Raw genomic sequence first — 21,931 nt, forward strand, 5'->3', positions numbered from 1 at the left:
CATGGTTTTTAAATGAATGAATGCATGAATAAATGATACCTGATTTCACAATTTATGGTTGTTTAACCTCTTTCATCCAAATTACATTCTAACTGGGTTTGTATCATCTTGAACTTCTGTTATATATTCTTAATACTAAGTTTAGTGCAGTCCATATGGCTATTGCTTTTGGAGTCCTATCATGGAGAAGCCAAAATTTGGCACACAGTATTTCAAAATTCATGTTCTAGTTAATCAACTCAAGGGATTGATTTTCACCCTGAAGAGTAACCATTGATTCAACAGATTGGTTACTATGATTGCTCTCCTTTGGACATTCTATGGTTGGAATGCCTTATAACATTACAGAAATGGAAAATCTTTGGAAAATCATCTGTGGTTCTTGAAGTATCTAAATGGAAGCCTTCCCCTTCAGAGAGTATTATCAGTCTAGTTCAACAGAGAGCCATTATTTCTGCAAATTTATTGAACATCTTGGAGATAAATGTGAAACTGGCATTTCTTTAAAATTGCTTGTAATTTGGTAGCCAAATGTAGAAATAAAGCAGAATACAGTATGATAAATTCTGTGGTAGAAACACATACAAGGAGCAGAGAGAAGGGGCGAATTAACTCCACGTAAGGCATGAGAGAACGCTTCCTGAAAGAAATAGCTCTGGGTTGGGATTCCCCCATTCCAGCAGTTTCTGGTTTTTGGATGACTATTGTGAGTGAAAAATGCCCTTGATGTGCTTGATGTATTTATTTTTAAAGGAGAGTCACAATGTCAGAAATAAACTTTTAAAAATCAAAGATTTGGAGAGTATTTGACTCCTCAGTACAGCACCTGAATCCACCTTGATGTTCTCTGGTTTGCGTGATAGCTGAGAAAACTGCTGAATTCAGCCCCTACTATATTAATGGATTTATATATGCACACATAAGGCTAATATATTTTATGCTGCCAATTTTTTTATGGTTTCATAAATAGTGCTATCACTAACATTTTTAAAAAGTGAAGAAAAGCGCTCATATGTGCTGGTAGAAATGCAGTGTATTTTATAGAACACTGCTACTCTTGATATAGCCTACGGGATGTGACTTTTCATAAAAACCTAATGAATTTCTCGATTTGTCAGCTGTTTCCAAACAGATGCACTCTGTTAATCTAATGGAAACATTTTGAGCCCAGATCCCAAATATCAATAGCTTTTAGTATTGCAAATGAGTTTGTCTATTGGGTAAATTGGGCTGTGTGGTTTTTGATAAAAAGTAGCTAGTGGTTTTGTATGGATGTTTTATGTTTAACTGCCTTGCCAGGGTTTGATGCTCCTATTTTTCCTTGCAGAGTTTCAAGTTGAATGTAGACAGTCATTGTGCTCTCAAGGAAGCCGTGGAGGAGGAAGGACACCAACTTCTCGAGCTTATTGCGTCTCACAAAGCAGGTAAATCCTCCTGAAATATTGCAAGCCTTTATGTCTCCAGACTATTAAGAATGAAGAAGCATTGCTGTAAATTACTGCATATATTCACTTCCTTATGTATTATTAATATTTACATTATCAGATTGACCTTCAAGATTTATAAATGTTTCATATACTGCATACAATGCTGTGATACTTATAAGATGAAATACTGCCTCCAAATGGTCTGTTCATTTTATTTTGGGCTTGCTGTTCGCCTGAGTTTCAATTGAAATCACATTCCTGAAAACTTCACGTTGACATGCTTTGTGATGTAGGTGCTCTGGAAATAACATTAAGATAATGAATGAGAATGGTGCAAATAGTTAGAATGCATATGCATTAGGGTACTTATAGATATCATTACAGATATGAGGCAGGCGGTGTAGATATATCTGATTATTTCCCTGCCAATTCACACACATGAACATTTTGCATGTTTTTTGCTGGTCATTGCATTAGCAGAGTTTTGGCCTTAAACCAACTCTTACCCAGTATTAATGTATTTATGAGGAACAGATTATAAATAAAAAATAGTTTTGTCATTTGGTTATACTTATCCTGGTAGTAAAAGACCATAAGACAGGATGAATTATAATTTGGCTCTTGCTTTGAGCTTACCACAGCTAAATAAGGAAAGAGCAGCATTAATCCGACATGCTAATGCTAAAGACTGCCCTCTTAATTCTGACCCGTTCACTATATTCCTCAACGAATTAATGTTACCTATTTCTGTACATCTTTCTGGTCATTATAAAGCCTCCACACGTGTACACACAGGGCCTTTTATATGGAATGTGAAGCTTTAGAGTTAGTAATTTTCATACATCATGATTTTTGTTCCACATGCATCTTTTTAGTCCCTAGACTGAATTTAACTTGATTCCCAACCATGCATCTAGGTGGTTATCCCATCTTTGTGTCCTTATGCCTCAAGTGAAGGCAAAACTTCCCATTCCCTTTCCTTAGTGACAAACGCTTATACGGCAGGCGATGGGTAGTGGTCGTTTAAAATTATGTTTACTCTTTGAAATATTCATCTAATTTTTCTAAATAAAAGCGAACAATGGGTAAAAATGCAGTCAAGTCTGTAACTTGTGGTTTCCCCTCCTTTTGGAGAAGGACTGAAGGACATGCTGCGGATGATTGCGAGTCAGTGGAAGGAGCTGCAGAGGCAAATCAAACGACAACACAGCTGGATTCTCAGGGCTCTGGATACCATCAAAGCTGAGATTCTGGCTACTGATGTGTCTGTGGAGGATGAGGAAGGCACTGGAAGCCCCAAGGTAAGTGGCTTGAAGTTTGCCTTATTTCCTCTCATTTCTGCCTTCTTTTGAACTAGGCACCACTGAAGTTTTCTTTCCACCCCTAAGGCTTTTTGTTTCTACTGGGTAAACTTTATATATCCATATCTATTTCTATATCTAACTATATATAGAGAGAGAGGGAGAGAGAGAGAAAAATGAGAGAGACGAACACAATGAAATGGTTTAGTTTAAAATAACAACAACAAAACAAAACAAAACAAAAAACCCTGCAACTTTCAGTTTCTCCAGGAAGAGGTCTTTCTGTCAAAAGTGGCAGAGAAGGAGGGGGACAGTACTTTAGAGGTAGGAGAAAGGGGGACATAAAACATTTAGTAAACAAAACATAAAGCATCTTTAACGTGAATAATCAGAATGGTTTTAAATTGTTTTGTTGCAACTATAAATCACTATAATCAGTGCAATCACTCAGCTCTGACATCCATTAGCCGCTTGGTTACAGCAAATTAACAAAGAAGAGAGAAAGTGATTCATTATCTCATTCCTGTTAATGACTATCAGATGCATTGCCTAATTAGGGGATGGTCATTGTAGTGGGAAGAAGGTCATATGCTTCGCTACAAATCTTTTTGCTCTGAGTGTAAGTTTTCCATAATGGTGCATGCACCGAATACAACAAGTACTTTAAAAATGACTATTGACATGTTTTGGTTATCTATTTTAGATTTGCAAAATAACCCATAAAGCATATGCAAGTAAACTTTAAACGAATCACCTTTTCATACAATGCACTGCTTTGCTAAAGGTATCTTTGGACTCATGATGTGGAAAATAATTTTATTAATTTTATATTTTCATGTAATCTTTCTTTTGTATTTATTCTTTTGTGAAAGTAAGTGCAGAAAACCAGTCTTATAATAGACTCAGCATCGAAACATATTGCAACGTGTCGGGTGTGGGGGGGGGGGGGGCGAACAGATTTAAGAGTTCATGGTTTCTATTCCTGGCATGGACAAAGTAATTAAATCATCATCGAGTCACATTTATTCAGCGTCCATGTGGATTGGCCTTGTGCTAAATGTATACAGAGCAAGTTAAACAAACCCTTTGCCTTCTTAGACTCACATTCTTAAGTGCAGGCAGAGGAAAAACCCACCCTACCCTGCAATGGTGAGACCATGCAGCCAGTGAAAGGCTCAGAAGATTTATAGCTTTGGAACCTCAAACAACAACCTTTAACTTATTTGTTGGAAACAGAGAATGGAATGATGAGCTCAGTTCCACTTAAAGGAGGCTCCTTGGAGGAGGTCACATTTCAGGAAATGCTTGAAGGAAGGAAGAGCAGTGGCTTGGCACAGGAGCACACATTTTAGGAAGTGATGTGGCGAAAGGATCAAAGCTGGAACTAATAACATGGAAGGGAGAATGCATTCAGCAGATTTTTCAGGGCAGAAAGAGGGCTCTTTCAAGGAACAGAGTGCAGGGAGAAGTTGATGGGGCTAATGCATTGGCTGGAGTAGGGGGCAGTGATGATGAGAAAAGACCGACTAAAAAGTCTGTTGTGTTCTATTTATTTAATGAAGTACACTGATTGCTTACTTTTTTTTTTTAATTTTTTTAATGTTTATTTATTTTTGAGACAGAGGGAGACAGAGCATGAACGGGGGAGGGTCAGAGAGAGAGGGAGACACAGAATCTGAAACAGGCTCCAGGCTCTGAGCAGTCAGCACAGAGCCCGACGCGGGGCTCGAATTCACGAACAGTGAGATCGTGACCTGAGCCAAAGTCAGATGCTTAACCAACTGAGCCACCCAGGCACCCCATGATTGCTTACTTTTAAAAAGCTCTCCTGTACTGGGTGCACTCTACAGACCAGACACTGTTCTACAGCACTTCTGTGGCTTCTTTCATTTAATTCTCACAGCAAACCTATGCAGTAGTTCCCATATAATCCCCAGTGGAGAAAATGGAGGCACAGAGAAATTAAGTAACCTGCCTAAGGTCACACAGGTGCTTAGTAGCAGAATTCATCTTTGAATCTGACCCCTCTGGCCCCAGAGCCCTTGCCAGTCACCACCTAGAGTACTGCCCCTCACTGTACTGCTCAGGGCCAGGTATCGTGATGAATAATTAGTCTCAGTGGCTGTCTCATGGAGCTTGTGGTGAAGTGGGGAGACAGATTTAAATTTAATCGTCATGCCTTTGTAGATGGTGGTGTACCGTGAAAGAAGAGAGAAGGGAGCAGTTGGAGGTTGGGCTGGGAGAAGTGATTTAGATCAGGGCATCAGGGAGGGCTTCTCTGAGGAAGCAACATTGTATGAGCAGGCCAGTGCAGTTGGAGAGAGAGGGAGGAGGGTTTGATGGAAGCTCCATAACCTGTGGTTATACGGGAGCGTTTTGGAGCTAGCAGAGAAATGGTATCATTGATTTGCAGCATAAAAAGCTGTTTCTGGGTGTGACGTGGAGCATGGGTGGTGGGTGGAGTGGGGTAAGTGGGAGTCAGGGAGGGAGGGGAGGTGCCAAGGAGGAACTGTGGAGACTTAATTAATTAATTAAATTTAAATGAATACATAATTAAATTAATTGATTACTAAAAGACTGAGGCTAAAAATGAGTAGCTGTGTTCACCAGGGCCAACTTGAATTTCATACTTTTGAATCAACTCATTTTGTAGGAAGGTGTTTTGAGATGGAATAAAGAAGGTAACCCAATGAGGAGAAAGTATATGAAAGGAAAGGCAATGTCTGCATTTTTCAAAAAGAGAAGAACCTGTCTAGGCCCAGCCTTAGAGACATCCTGACTGGGGTCCCAGAATCTGCATCCCATAAGCTTCCAGAGAACCACTGTCATATAGGCTCCAGGAAGGCCCTTTTCCTGCAGGGCTCCCGATTCGATTCGTGCACAGCCAGGATCCTCACACACTCTGAAAGAAAGAGTGTCTGTCACATTGTTGCTTATGTCTAAAATAGGGACTGTTTAATGTTATGCTACATCTTATCCTGATGAAAGTTATCTAGCCATTTAAAATAATGTTTTAGAAGAGAATTTTTAAACATTGGAAAAAGTCCTGTAATGTGCAATATGATATATGCATAAATAAAATATGATATATTTTTAAATATCTTTGAATTTTCCCAATCTCTACAGTGACTAAAAGTTATTTTAATCAGAAAAATAAAGAGCATATGTAAAATACAAGAATTAAGAAGAGATTTAAAAGGCAAAATAGATGACAATCGTCTGTAGGGACTTGAGATATAAATTTCAAGGTCAGGAGGAAGAATAAATACATCTGGTTCTTAATGATTTGGGTACCTCAGTTCTAAAGAAACAATGACACAAACCTCTCTGCTCAGATCATCCCCAAAGTGAAAGTATCTTCCTTGACTCACACCAGTTTGCAAAGAATAACCTAAGTGCTTCTCATGAATAATATTTCTACACAAAGCCACTCTGTGTCCCAGTGTGTGCACCGTGTTATACATCTAAAAGCAGCTCCCGGAGAGGCACTTGTCGGGATTGGCACACGTGGGACCTGAGGGATGTGCTGGGAGTGCGACTGTGATGTGACAGAGTCACCAAAACCCCAGGCCTTCCACCTCCCAACTAGTTCTCTCTTGCCCAGTCCAGCCTGAATTTTCTCTGGACAGACGAAGTCCTCCACAGCCAAGGGTAAAGGTGAAATCAACTGAAGATGAAGAAAATATATTTATAACTTAAGCTTCTTTCTCCAGTTAGTTAACTTAAGCTAACTGGAGAAGTCAGGATGATTATTCTTTTTATTTGTTTAATAGTCATGAACTGCCTCCCTTAGTCTGTTGGGCAAGCACAAAGAATAATAGGGAAGGCTCAGACCCTGAAGTCAGACGGCCTGAGTTCAACTCCTGGCACTTACAGCTATGTGTCCTTGGGAAAATTACTTTACTTCTCTATGTCTCAGTTTCCTAATTTTTAATATGGAGGCAGTGATAATACCCACCACAAAAGGGTTCTGATACAGATCAAAGAGCTGATGTATCTGAAGTGCTTTTTTTTTTTTTTTAATGTTTATTTATTTTGAGAGAAAGAGCACGAGCAGGGGAGGGGCAAAGAGAGAGGGAGAGAGCGAATCCTAAGCAGACTCCACGCTGTTAGCACAGAGCCTGATGTGGGGCTCGATCTCATGAACTGAGAGATCATGACCTGAGCCAAAATCAAGAGTTGGAGGCTTAACCGACTGAGCCACCCAGGCACCCCTGAAGTGCTCTGAACAATGCCTGGTACATGGGAAATCCTAGGTTAGGGTAAATGTACAAGCTTTCATTTCTGGTGGTGGAGACAGTAAATAAATATAATAGAATCTGAAAAATACTCTACTGAAGATAGGTGTACAGCACTATGAGTACACAGAGAAGGAAATAATGAACCCTATTTGGGCGTATCAAAGGAAAGATTTACAGGGGAGTTGAAGTTTTAAATGAGGGATGAAAAGAATTTTTGCCAGCATGAAAATAATGAAAAGGAAAGATTTATGGGGGGGTTGATGTTTTAAATGAAGGGTAGAAAGGATTTTTGTTAGTGTGAAACATATGCAGAGACCTAGAGGTGTAAGAATGTATGGCGTGGCTGGAACGTGACATCTTATTGTGGACAAGAATTAGGGCGGCTTGCCGCAGTCTGCACCAAGGCTCACATTGTGACCGAAAATAACCCTTATGACCAGTGGTTTGAACAATAATTCTTCATATGTCTGAAATTGACGCTGTCCAACCCAGAGTGAGAACCCTATACAGAATATATCTCATATATACTGTTGAAAAAGAAAATTTCCTTGTGATATTGCCCATAGAGCAAACTTAAATGGGTTTACCCCGAAGTTGTCCAAGACTAAAAAGCATGGATTCGACTTGCTATCTATCATGTCAATTCTCCTTCCATGACGTGACCTTGCATAGGTCATGTACAAATTGTGCCATGAAATGCATCTCTAAGCAGAGCAGTTATGATCATCTATTTCATCTTAGACCAAAAAGAGGAACTAAAATTAAAACATAATAAAAAAATAACTCCAGAATTCATCTAAAGTTTACTTCAGAAGCTACTGGGAACTTGAGAAGCATAATAGAAAATCTAAAGAATATATCTAGGGGGTATTTTTCTTTTTTACCTTGTTTGAGAGACTGCAGAAAAGGACTTGGTCTTAGAAATCTTGTAAAGAAGGAGGATAGGAGGAAATTCAAAGACTCTGGGAAACTTCTCCCCCAGGACTCGGCAGCATACCTTATTTGTTGTATTTCATTTTTAAAAAAAGTGTTTTCCCAGGACTGTGAGATCTTTTATACATGGAAATAGAGAACAGAATTCACCAGTTCTAGAAATAGAGCTTCAGCACTCACTTCCAAGAATTGAAAATATGCTTGTAATTATGTGTTTTATTTTAAGATAGATTGGTTAAAGTTTATCAGCTAAAACTAGGCTTTCAGTATGTTGAATTTTTGAATGGTGTATAGCTGGAAGGATTTCAAAATGTGGAACACCCAACACCTAACAAAGGTTACATTCCTTTTTTTTTTTTTTTTTTGACCTTTCAAGGCCAAAAACAAGAATCCTGAAAGCAAAAAAGCATTCCTAAAGTTTGCACATTGCCTCCTTTAGGATGTCCTTCCTCTCTGTTTCTTTACAGCTATTCAGCCATCATTACAGCTATCTAAGAATCAAGGCCAGGATGTGCCTAAGGTGACGTCTCAAACCTTGCATCACAGAAATCACAGTGGTTACTTTGTCCTCTTTAAAGAAACAGATCAGTTTCCAAAACAAAGAACATTTGGAGATTTTATTGTAAATTCAGAAAACTTTACAGCTCCTAGAAGGGTGACCTAGCCTGGGTTCCAACCCACCTCTTCATTTCCTTAGTGAAAGGAGACACAGGGTTAGCTCCTTTGAACTCCAGGGATGTGCTTCTTTATCTGCCTTCTTGGAGGTTCTTAGATTGACATCTTAGATTGTCATCCCTTGGAAATGGATATCAGACTATGAAGGTCATCAATGTTATCTGTTCAACAGTAGCACTTAGAGCAAGCTTAAGAACATATCTTAAATATGTTTCCTCAGCTGTACAAATGACAGTTTTAGAAAGCGGCTAAGAAGGGAGGTATGCCTGGCCTCTGACTTGATTATGTCACTGAGAACCTGGACTTTATTCAGATGTCTAGAGAGAGCAGGTCCAGTATTAAGACACATTTTGTTTTGTTTTGTTTTGTTTTGTTTTGTTTTGTTTTGTTTTGTTTGTTTAACAGACACCTGAGTGTTAACCTAGTATTTATGTTAATGAGTTATGGGTAACTTTCTTTAACTGAAGTGGGGAGAAAGACACTGATTTGGGGAGTACCTTTGTATGATATTTTCTCTGTATTCTATAGTGCCTCTTGGGTAATATTGCAGCTGGATATTATTATCCTGGAATGGAATTTGATCCTGGTGCTTCCAAAGCATTGTCTTTGTATTCTTTCCCTTTCTGGCTCAAAAGCTTATGTAGCTAACATGTTCTTTAATAGAGGATCTTCAGAGACAGCATGAAGGTAATGAATGGTAATTGCATTTATGTTGTGAGTCCCACATACCCTGACACATGCATGTAGAAAGAATTCCCTGAGATACTTTACTTTCTTCCTCATGCAAAAAAGAGGACAGCTTTATGTGTCAAGAGGAACCAGAAATGAGATAGTAAGATTAAATTGTGCCTGAAGTGGTAGAGAGAAAGACAACAGGCAAAGGCCTGGCCATTATTGATTGAGTGCTGACAGAGAGCTCTGCCCAGTGCTAGGCCAGACATGAAGGAAGACATGCTCAGTGCTCTTATCATCTCAGTGTAAGCACACAGTGTAACATCTTGTCTAATGTAAATTGGGCTATCTCAGATCTAGAATAATAGATCACCTAAGATTCAGATCATCTTAATTAGGATGTTGGCAGATTGAAATGGAATGTGGTTCTTGATGCAAGCAAATGAGTAGTAAATGCATTACCAATTCCACCTCTTTCATGCAGAATTCTTCCCAAAAGCCAGTATCTGATCCAGTTCCTTTCCTGCTGAACTATATAAACAGAGTCCTGATATGCAGTACCTAGGGAGAGCCCTTTCTTCTACTGTGGATTCTTCAGTAGTTCTTTTTTTTGTTGTTATCAGAAGGGCAACTTTTCTTCAAAAGTGTTTTTGAAAGACAGAAACAAAAGTGAGTTATTTCTTTGAAGATCAGTTGTCGTTACTAAATTTATGATAGAATCGAATAAAAGATAGTTCCTCTAATCTCCTTGAGGCACTTAAATTTGCATATTATCAGATGTATGGGTGGATCCGAGATGAGGAATTTTTTTTTAATGGTCTGCCACTCTAATGAGGTGACTGAAAAAATGGTTGAGATGATAAAAATATATACTAGGTCAAAGGGTGGCTAATGGTTATTCCTATCATGGTCTATATGATATGTAAGACCATAGCTTATCTTAATTTTTCATACTGTACTTCCATTGCTGGTGGCCTTAAGGGTAGAAATGTTTGGGTCAGCAAAAATCTGAGAGTGAAATTCTTTGGTGTCTCTAATCAATACAGAGAAATGTCATTGACATGAGTAGGTAGTCTATTTTTTTCCCTATTTAGTGAGAGTGCCTAATCTTAGAATCTATAATACCTAGAGTTGCAAAGATGCATGGTATTGTATACAAAGTTACATTCAGTGGAAAGCAGCCCTCTTTTATTGGCAGAACTCACATTTTGTAACTCAGCCTGATCTATGTTAAAGATAGTGTATAGTAAATACATTAGGGGAAGTTTTTGGCATGAGGTGGAGGTCAACATTTTTAAAAATCTATAAGCATGTAAGGACAAAACGGAAGGCAAGATACAGAATTGCTTCTAAAAACACTTTGAAATTAATAAGTAAATTCTTTGAAGGTGTGAAACAATTACCTCAGTGTTTGATTTACCCTTTTTCCCGGGAATGTGTTGTTTCTGGCAGGGGAGCCGTCTGAGTTGAGGAGAGCCCTGCTAACGGGATTACTCTGCTCTGGCTCTTGTGTTTATTGAGTCACCTAGGACTTCTTATAAAACAGCAGCTTTCAAATGTACACACACCTGCACTCAACACCCTGAATACTCCAAACGTTTGTTTAACTGTTCTCATACCCCGAGTATCTCTCCCATCCAGTGAGGTCAAAAAGCATCGAGAGGTCCACATTCTGCATTTTCCTTCGCCTTGGAAATCACTTGGAATATAGCCATTTGTGTGGTGCTGATGTAAACAGAGATGCAGATCTTTTCTTAGTGTAAGGTAGTGCTCTTAGCCACTAGGGCTCACAGAACATTCCCAGTCTTACCTCCCACTGCGCCTAAATGAGGGTTAATGTTTCTCAGGAAATGTTAACTAGATTGGAGGTCCTGCTGGGCCAGAGCCCAGGGAACCATCTCAATGCAGCTTGCAAGCCATTTTGCACTGGGCTGGGGTGGTGGCTTCTCATCTTTGTACTTAGTTGGCCTGCAGAGGCCAACACTTGTTTAGCATTGCCCCTTGCAGCGCTAAGCAAAGTCACAGATCTTGCTGAGTGAGTAGCAGGACAGGGAAAAAAAATGAAGCCTAAAGCTAGAGACTAAGACAAAGGAAAAGAGAGGGGAGAAAGAGAAATAGAAGGAATAGAAGGAGAAAGACAAAAGAAGGAAGTATTTGTCCAGTGAAATATAGTAGATGCTAATTGTCCACATCTGTTTCATGGACATTTATGCTTTTGTCTTTCTGTCTCTGTCTCTGTCTCTCTCATTCCATCTTTTCTCTAGCTCTGGAAATCAAAGTCAGAAAAGCTTTCTTTACTTTTGACATCTTAGATATTATTGTATAACTATTGTACGTGTGTGTGTGTGTGTGTGTGTGTGTGTGTGTGTAATAACTACTCTGTTAATGGGATTAGCACTTAGTGTGGGCTTACTATGGTGTAGATTTGTGTCACACCTTTTACGTGGATTGTCTCATTCACTCTTCCCAACAGAACTAGCAGTCATGGGTCTCCTGGGTGGCTCAGTCGGCTAGGCTAAGCATCCAGCTCTTGATATCGGCTCAGGTCACGATCTCATGGTTTGTGAGTTGAAGCCCCCATTGTGTTGAGCTTTGTGCTGACAGCATGGAGCCTGCTTGGGATTGTCTCTCTCCCCCTCTCTCTCTGCCCCTCGCTTGCACGCATGCACACACTCTCTCTCTCTCTTTCAAAATAAATAAATAAACATAAAACAAGAACTAGCAGTCATAATTCCTCTAATCATTTTCTCTTTACTGATGGAAAAACTTAGGCTCCAAACATATATAAGATATTCAGGCTTATTCAGTCTTTTTAGGAACCTTACATGACAGGGTAAAGGGCAAACTCCTTACCCTGTCATTTGACTCCACCTGATTCACTATCTTCCAAGTGCATCTTCCCCTTTCTTTTCTTTTTTTCTTTTTGCCCAGGGCTTTTCCTATTCTCTCCATCTATACTAATCTTATCCAGTCTTAAAATCAATTATTATTGAATATGTTACCACACTGTGATGTCATAGCTCTGGAGAGGACACTGTACCTCTCCTTGCTCACTGCCCGTCAGTGGAGACAGACTTACACATATGCAATTCTAAATTAAAGCAGGTTGCATGATAAATCCTATAATAAGGCACAAAAGAGATAGAGAAATTAGGGAAGGGGACATTATTTCAATCTAATAGGGTCTGGGAAAGCTCCTTCCACCCCTAAGAGAAAATGGATTTTTGGAATTCTCTAATATTCTGATAAATTGTTGGTAGGAAGATATTAGAAGGAGAACATTCCAGGCAGAGGAAACAACATGGTCAAAAGTATGGAAAAGGGTATATATGAGCGACTTCTAGAGAATGGCAAACAGTGAATAGTTTGGCTCTTTCAAGCATAGGGTGTCCATGGGAAGGGATGAGGACCTAGTGGAAAATAAAGCCTGATAATTTTTGAGCTATAATGGAGAACTTTGAATATCAGCTGAAGAGTTTGTACTTTACTAGTGTTCCGTGAGTGTTTTTAATGATTGGATTTAGCCATAGGAAACAGATGGCACAAGTAGGATGGGAGAGGAAAAACCGAATTAGGAATCTAGTACAATAACTAAAGGCAGCTGAAGTAAAGCAGTAGCTGTGATAACATAAAGAAAAAAATGGAAGTGATATTATAGAAGAATAAATATTAGGTTTGGTATCTGGAAAATGAGGGGCGGAGGGAACAGTCAATGATAACTCAAAGGAATTGAGCCTGAACAGTTAGGAGAATTGTGGTAGCATTTACTGAGGTTGGGCACATTTTGATAAGGAGCAGTTTTGAAAGCTAAGTAAAATGACCATGGTATCCAGTTAAGAAGAATATCTGGGTATGTAATTTGGGCATAGATATTTTTGTAACCTCTGCAGGTGATTCCAAAGTGCAGAAAAGTTTGAGAACAATGATTTAGAAATAAGAGAAGCCTGAAAATCATTGATGTGGTTACGTGCAATATTCAGGAGGGGTCAATGCTAAGGATATAACTTTGGCAGTCAAGATAGAAATAATAGCTGTAGCCTTGGAAGTTGATAGTGACAAGAAAGGACTATTGTATAAGAGTAAGAGAGAAATATGATAGAACCTTGAGGAATGTCTGGAGTAACTGAGAGCAAGGATGTCATCTTAAAAGTGGGGATTAAGTGAAAATCTACATGCTCAACAGTGAAACTCCCAGAATGCTGGCAGTCAGGGGAGAATAGGGATGTAGGTCAAAGGAACTTTTCATGGAATATGAGTGACCCTACCATGTTTATAGGCCAAAGAATACATCTAGTGAAAAAGAGACAGTTGAAGAAGAGAGATTTAGGAAGGACAAGAAAGAAAGTGAATTGGCACAGTGATTCAGATGAGGGAGAGAAAGTAAATCAGGTGAATCTCTGAAGAAAGGAGGATGTATCTTCTAAAATAGGAGAGAAAGAAGGAATGTTGGGTGGTAAGCAAGAGTAAAGAGGGAGGGAAGCCAAAGGATTTAGAATGAAGACAAATTCAATGTGATTAGTCAGTGAGAGAATTATTTGACTAGAGGGAGGCTTTAGGGTGAAGAGAGACTGGAGAACAACATTGCAATTCAAATTCCGCTGTCTCAATAGAGATTTCCTGTAATTTTCCAGTCCTAAGTGATTGCGATCGCCTCTAAACTGTATTACCTTTACTGTTTGTACTACACGTTTAGTGATTAATCACACTCAATCTTGTGACACCATTTCCATTGTTGTCTTGAACTTCCATTTATATCTTTTAAAGTTAACTTTTAAGGCGATTACATTCCATGACTACAAACTCCCCAGGGCAGCATTTACAACCTAAACTTCTTTGTTGTACTCACTTTAAACATTATTTGAGCTAAAAATATACTTTATTTATTCTTAATTGGTTGATATATAATGCTCTTCTTAAAGCTAAGGACAAAATTACACTTTATTTTCTCATCTTTCACGATACTTTATCTTGGCTGTATAAATAATGGCACAATTCTGTCTTATCACCTTCTCTTTTTTTTTTTTCTACAATTCTCTCTCATTGCCTTTGCCTGTTGCTTTTTATTATGAATAAGACAATCTTTAAAAGAGCCGTTTTACCTATTTCTCCCAAAATAACTAGTAATCTATGCCATAGAAAAGAAAAACTATGATTCTCTTATTATTTTTGTGCTTTCTTGATTCAGGTCTAGTTGATTAATTGTTTTAATAGGTTCTTTGATTTTTTAAAAAGTCTATTTAAACAGACTTACTGAAAGAACATACTGAGTTGCTTCTTTGAAAAGGACTAAAAGCATCTAATATAACTTACCAGCTGACCAGCACACTGGTTGATAAAATTTGTAGTCTTTGCTCTAAAGCTCTCTAACAAGATTACATGAAATTGAACCTGAGAAGGTAAAGGTCTCTAAATTGACATAAACTGAAAGGGCAGAACTGGATCATACTACTATTTGAATCGCTAACAAAGTCTAATCTCTGACATATTATATTTGGTGTACTATGATCTGTGTACATACACATGCTTCTAGTAAATGATGAATGAGGTTTAGCTAACATAATATAGTTTATACTCTTCTAGACCTTTGTAGGAAATACAGGGTTGAGGCGCTCTGCTCTGTAAGTGACCTGGATCACTTCTCTGGAATGGAGTCTCCGTAAGACACACACACTCATGCATTTTTTCCAAACCAGCTTAGTCAAATTTATTTTCCTTCTGTCATTCATTTGATGCCTCTTCTGGCTTCCATTAGATAGATGGGGTGGGGTGGGGGGTTACTGAATTTCACTGGATAGTTCCATCTGGCTAAAACCAGTAAAGCAAATAATTTCTGATGGGAATTGTTGGTCCAGTTGCAAGACTAGAAAGAAATTAATACATATGAACGTCAGTACTTATTTCAACCTTCTAAAGTTCATACATAATTTGAGGGCTCTGTATTTTGAATTATGAGGAATTTTGAAAAACTCTTTTTTGTCTTAGCTCTTTTCTCTTTTTCAGACCCTCATGCCCAAAGCTTGTTTTTCTTTCCTAGCTGAAAGTAAACTAATAACCACATAATGTAAACTCATGATTCCAATGCTAAGGAGGCTCAATAGTATCAGTGATACTATTTTAGGATGTCAACTGCTTAATGTGTTGGAATTTTTCCCATTACTCAAGATTTTGGAAATTCCAGAACCTGGCTTATTGTGCACTTAGCAAGTGCTTTATACTCACCACATCCCTCCTCTTTTGACCATTATTTCTCTTCTTCACAAACTCTTTTAGTATTACATATTTATAAAATGGCAGCTTTCTGGGCCCACTACCCATTATCATTAATGAAGTTCTTATGTTTTTTTCTCTCAAGTATAGTAAACTAATATGATTCAACAGAAAACCAAATTGTATTTTTCAAAATTATCATTAAATAGCATTGCTACTCATTTTTGCTGCATTTTAGGGTGAAATGAAATCATCTCATTTCCTAACAGGTTGAGAACTTCGTAACTAACTTCAGTAACTATTTCTGTTAATCAGTAACTGAAAATCCCCCCCACCCCCCTTTTTTGGTGGAAGGTTAAGAATTATTAATGTATCACACAAGACAAAGAGAACAGCGATGTGAACAAAGGTATCATTGGATAAAGGCAAATTTGATGCTCTGAGTGGTTTTCTTCCTTTGTTTTACTTTTGTATTTTCTCCAATTGTATAGTAGTTTTCAGTTGTGTTTTTGCTTCAGACCTTTGACAAATAGCATCTCCTATCATTACCTGCAGATTCTTTTAGTGTCACTTGTACACAAAAAGCTTAATGACTGTTCTCTTTTGGCTAATATACAAAAGGGGAATAGAGTAAAAGAGTTTGAAGATAGGATCTCTTTGGAAATCCTGCATTTTAAGCAGTGTTGTCTCACAAAAGCTTCTTTCAATGAATGCTTTAAAATAGAAACTCTTGTTGTGTGTACTTTTCCTAAGCAATCATAGTTCTCTTTCTTCCCACAAATGATAAGATTGGATATTGGGAACTATAGGCACATTTCTCCTCCTAAGAGGGAAATGAGTTGGGGAAGATGTACTAATGACTAATCATAAACAGCGGCATCAAACAGTGCTTATTAGGCTTCATTTGCAGACATGTGGACTGCCTAACCAATGGCTGTTACCATCCCCCCCACCCCCCTTCTGTACTGTGTGGTTCAGGGAGGTGGTCCATATTCTCCAGGCCAGGCAGTGAATCACAGTCCATCAAACAACCATGAAGCCTCCCTTGCCATGTTAACGATTGGTTTAGGCACAGCCAACTGATGCACTTCTGACCAGTGAGATATGGAGAAAAGTCTCTCCATAGTCTATGGAGAGTCTCCATAGTCTCTCCATAGTCTCCATAGTCTCCATAGACTATGGAGTCTCTCCATAGTCTCCATAGACTATGGAGTCTCTCCATAGTCTCCATAGACTATGGAGAAAAGACTCTCCATAGTCTCTTTCTTGTAGAAAAAGACAAACAAGAAGGAAAGGTTCCTTTTCAAACTCTGGATGCTTTCACAAGGACTTGAAGCTTAAACTGCTGTAGCCATTTTGTGACATTATGAATAGAACTAAGTGGAAGTCAAAGCTTACGTGCCAAAGATGACAGAGGAGAAAGATGGATCTTTTATATCATTGAATAGCTGAATTAACCAACCCTGGGGATACCCTACCTTTAGCATTTTTGACAATCTTGTTCTTTGTTTTGGCTTCTATTGGTAGTGGAGTTGGAATTTTCTGTTACTGGGGACACATACATTTTAACCAACAAATTCACTGTTTTAATGAAGTGTTTTTGCTCCTGGGTATGCTACACTTTGAATCTTTCTCTACCTTTTACTTTTCAGAATACTTTTATTTTTTTTCCCCTCACTGCTAAACCATCATCTCTTTTTTAAAAACTTCTTCTCAACTCATTGCTACATGGTGCCTTTGCCCACAGGTACTCTATCGAAATTATCCTTATCAGTGTTCACTCATGACCTCTTGGTTACCAAATCCGTCTCTGAGCATCAGTTCTCCAGTCTATAAACAAAACATGTGATCTCGATTGGTGATTTTAATTAAAGAGGTATTCACCAATTTATTTCAAACCAAATCTTACTCATACCCCCCAGTATATAAAACCAAAGTGTAAAAACAAAATAAAAATAAAAGCTGTTTTTAACAAGAGAGAGAGAGGACCAAAGTGGAGTTTCTTGGTTGACTCAGAACCCGATGGCTTTTCACCCTGCTTATTGACACCTTAGCCTTATCTAGCCCTCCCTGCCCCTGACCTCTGCAGAACTCACAGTTCGTACAGCACATAGTTCTAAAACCAGATTCCAAATTGACCTCCTTGTCAGTGCCTCTCTTGCCTCTTTTCCATTTGCACTGTAATTCTCCCACGTGGAATGCTTTGGTGGTTTTCCATTGCCCACCTCTAAAATTCCCTCCACCCTAGGTTTGCCCCTTTCAGTCTCCTTTGTTTTCATTTGCTACAGCCACATGGGGTTACTTGTAGTCTCCAAAACTGTCCATTCGTCCCTTTTTCTATGCTCTTCTCATTCTCCACCTCATATCTTTGCCCATCTGCACCTCTTCAAACCTTCTCACTCCCACCCGTACACTTCTAAGTCAGAGTGACTGTCAATTTCCTGAATGTTCCCACAGCATTTGTACCTCGGTTATAACACTTGGCACATTCTCTCTTTGAATTTTGTATGAAAGCTATTCCTCAAACTGTATTCTCTCTGAAGCTCTGGAACTATTTCTTGTTCATTGTGCTGAACACTGCAGTGCTCAGCATATGTCCCTCGAAGACTACTCTCAAAGAATGCTTGTTAATGAACAAAAAATTTATAACAAATCAAAATTTTTATATTATGTGGGAATTCTTTAGGTTATTTATTTCTGTTTGTCTTTTAAATATTTGTATCAGTTTTATAAATTGATCTATACTCTGAATTTATGCAGATTCAATTGATTGAATTTAATTGATATAATGAAACATAAGCTGGTTATATTCTATAACTAAGATCAAGTACTTTTTTGATGCAAAATGTTTTATAGCTTTTCATGTCATAATTAAAAAAAGAAAAACAAAGCAGCGTACTATACCCATACTTCGAAATTTGCCTTTTTTTGACTTTTTAAGCAGGGTTACTTATGAGTTAGCTCACTGACATCACAATACAAGTTGTGAATTAATGGAAAGTGTGGAAGCTATACAATACTATAATTTTCACTCACTTACTTTTAATTTAAGTAAAGTTATTAAGTTATCAGGAATGACAATCAAATATGTAATTTCAATAAAGTATATCTCTTTTTTTGTTTTCCTGTTTTCTATAATCACTGTAAGATTATCACATCTTAATAGAATGTGCTTGACATTTACACTAAGTTTAATAAAATTTATGAAAGTTGTTGAAGGAAAGGAGGTACCAGTGTACAACTATTTAGTTTCTATTTCATTTTAGCTACTTTATGCTTCCTAGTTTTATTAATATCACTAAATTGTTCCAATGAAAAGGAAAAGGTATGCTGACTTGATCAAGTTAGCATTTCAAACGAACTATAGTAGGAATATATCATGTAATACAGTAGTGATAGCATAGTAACTGATATGCTTTTGAGGGGAAAAAATAAATTAGGAAGTTTTTTTTTCCAAGACTCATGATATCAATATTTTTCATAACTGGGAAGTAACTGACTTTGGGACTAGAAATAACTGATAGAGACAAATAGATATATTCCATAATAGATCACTGAAAGCTTGAAATAAGTCTCTGTATCCATAAGAAATAGGCAATGGAAGGTGCTGTCTCCAAGGACTGTCAAATCAGAGAATCCTTTTTTGGTTTTTTACCTGCAAACGAGGAATGATATATATAAATATATTGTCAGAGTTGAATGGCTGACTAATTCATACATTTTGCTAAGAAGATTAGAGATATGTCATACATAAGCTTCTATAGTTGCTTCCAAGGTAGGTGTCTGACTCCCTGTTCTCATACATGGTGAGTAGGGGGCTGGAGCCATGGTCTGGGCTAAAGTGAGGAGCTTTAAGTAGAACATGGAATGAAGGAGAATCACAGCATCCAGGGAGATGGTGGGCATGAGAACCAAAGACACAATTGAAAGCAAGAACTGAATCCACAACTGGAGGCAGAGAGGATGGATATGAAAAGGAAAATGGGAAGTTGAGCCTGCAAAGAGCCACTTGGAGGCAACGGTACTCAGAGCCATATGCTTCACAATAGGGACGTTGGATGATACCGGAGGTGGTAATGGTAGGAACTATTAAGGCGCAGGCCATGTCTTCCAACACCATTCTGTGATGCCTGGGGTTCCTCTGCAGTGCAAAAATACTTGCCCTGTACACTCTATAGATTCAGTGTGTGACATCTTCATACTTTTGAACTCTAGCATTATACCCTAAGGTTACTAACTTCTGAAATTTAAAAGGTATAGGATCTGAACTCTTAAATTATGATTTTGATATTTGTTATTGTTATTGGAAATAATTATTATGATACCTTGTCAAGGGTCTTTTATATTAAGATTTTATTAACATGTATCTAGAGATCTAAATTAAATTGCTTCTATGACTCTGTGTTCATTATCTATTCTTGGGAGGAGGTATAGTATTCATAGGGCAACACTGGAAACATGCCAGTTGGCTGGTGATTTAACACTGACTTGGTTGCTGATCCCTTTCTACTTTCCACATTCCCCCATTCCTTGCCCATTAATTCTATAAGACTCAGTTTAAATAAGTAAAGGAAAATGGGCCACTTAAAATGAATATAGTTAGGGAAAAGTTCTGGCTCTTATGGCCTTGCCCATAGGAGCATCAGTAATTTCTTTCTGCAAAGTAATGATGCTTGCTGCTTAACTACCAGCAACACCTCTGTGGGGTCAGTCCCTAGGAAAAGAGAATTTTGTGGCCATAGTCACACACTGAGAAGACTCCAAAGAGGATAAGGAAGCTTCTTCCAAATAGCTTTATCTATTTCAGCATATACAGCCCAGTCTTTAAACTCCTAGCTCATAAAGCAGTATTTCCTAGTGTTTTCCATACCTTGATCTCCTAACAAGCACTAAGCACTAAGTGGGCTCCACTGTCTATCTGCATCTGACTGCCCCAGCTGTGTTAATCATCATCTGTTCACAGAAGCATGGAAACCCTGGAGGGATTAGTGTTTGGCAGAGTCAGTAAATTGGTCGGTTTGTACAAAATTTTGGGAAAAGAGAATAAAGGTCAAAGTGAGATAATAGTGGCAACATGAGTAAAAGTGGTGCTGAAAGTGCAGAGGGACAGCCTCCTGTCTAATTGTATTGTGATTCTGAATAAAAAGATCTTTGTTAAGTGCAACCTTATTTTAGTAATCTTCAGTGCTAGTAGGAAGCGATTTATTTAGTGCGAATGAAAAGCAAGTCTGGGTTTATGAGTCCAGGGCCCCACACAACTGTGGAGAGCATTGGAAGATACTTGTTGTATTAGGTGGCTATAAATGACGACAAAGCACAGGACTAATAGGACAGATGAAAATATGCTGTTCGAGAAAAACAGTCTCCTTTTCATAAAACACTTGACAGTCCTGCATCCTGCATCTGCCATGATATAATGACCCTATTAACACAAAAGAAATGAAAAATAAGGAGTCAGCATGGTTGTTACCTAAGCCCATCACAACATTTTAAATTGCTTGAAGTTGCATTCTCCTAAAAAGAAATTATAGTTGTTGAGTGGCCCTTTTGGCTACTTGGCCAGATCTGTAATTCAAATGGTTTAGGAATTAATTCTTATGAAATTTTGTTTCAGTTTTTCTGTGTAAAAGGGTCATAGCATTTTATATATTACAGGAAAATATGAGATGATTAAGGCCAGAAAAAATCGGCAGGGAAAAATAGGAAAGCATACCTCTTTCCCTGTTTCATAAAACTGTGGTAGAGTACTAAGTAAGACAAACAACCTTATAATTAGAAAGAAAATTATGAGAAGTTATTTTTATTCTAAAAATCACATTAATGGCTTTGTCTGCAGCACAGTTATTACCAATTGCCATTAACTTGTTGGCACAAACAAGCTTAAAATTTACTTCATATTCTGTAGTCCTAATAATTTTTTTGAAAAAGTGTGGCATTCAAATGATGTAATTAAAACAAGTAGAATAATAAACATGTATTTATGAAGGGTTGTATATGTATTTGTTTTAAGTTGAACAGATAATTTTTAGTGGTTTTGTGAGTCACCCAGTGAATAATTAAAATAAATTTAAATTCAAATATTAACATTTCAATTTCCAGTTTGGTGAACATAAGCAAATTATTATAAGTTTGTTTTCAATTCCTGCAAAGCATATTAAAATTAACTTTTCCTCCATTTAAGTAATGTGTATAACTAAACTTCCTTCCTACTGTGAAACAGTTTCATTTATTGCTATTTGTAAACTGCCTAGGATAGAGGCAGAGTGGATTGGGCTCGAAACTCCTTGAACAGTTTCTTTTGAAATAACACTACATACGTTAAGCTCAATTACACATCCAAACAGCCACAGCTCACTTTTGGTAATTTATTCATTGATTTAACATAGTACCCAGAAGAGCCATGCCTGCTGTCATTTTTGTAATATATTATGTTTTAAATATACTCATGCTCACCCATGCACACCATTAAGGTGTG

At 37.9% G+C, this 21,931-nt stretch overlaps 1 protein-coding gene across 6 annotated transcripts in view; it reads left to right on the plus strand.

Moving 5' to 3' along the window:
- AKAP6 (A-kinase anchoring protein 6) overlaps positions 1-21,931 on the plus strand; it is a 487,092-nt gene that overhangs the window by 256,532 nt on the left and 208,629 nt on the right. For 5 of the 6 annotated variants that reach the window (XM_040476893.1, XM_040476897.1, XM_040476894.1 and 2 more), the window contains exons 6-7: positions 1,328-1,424; positions 2,562-2,728. In XM_040476893.1, coding sequence (XP_040332827.1) covers positions 1,328-1,424; positions 2,562-2,728 — 264 coding nt within the window. The remainder of the gene's footprint in view (positions 1-1,327; positions 1,425-2,561; positions 2,729-21,931) is intronic. The other variant, XM_040476898.1, reaches the window with a different exon arrangement.

This window comes from Herpailurus yagouaroundi, unplaced genomic scaffold (assembly GCF_014898765.1).
Source record: "Herpailurus yagouaroundi ecotype Mexico unplaced genomic scaffold, PumYag 141, whole genome shotgun sequence".
Taxonomy (NCBI): Eukaryota; Metazoa; Chordata; class Mammalia; order Carnivora; family Felidae; genus Herpailurus; species Herpailurus yagouaroundi.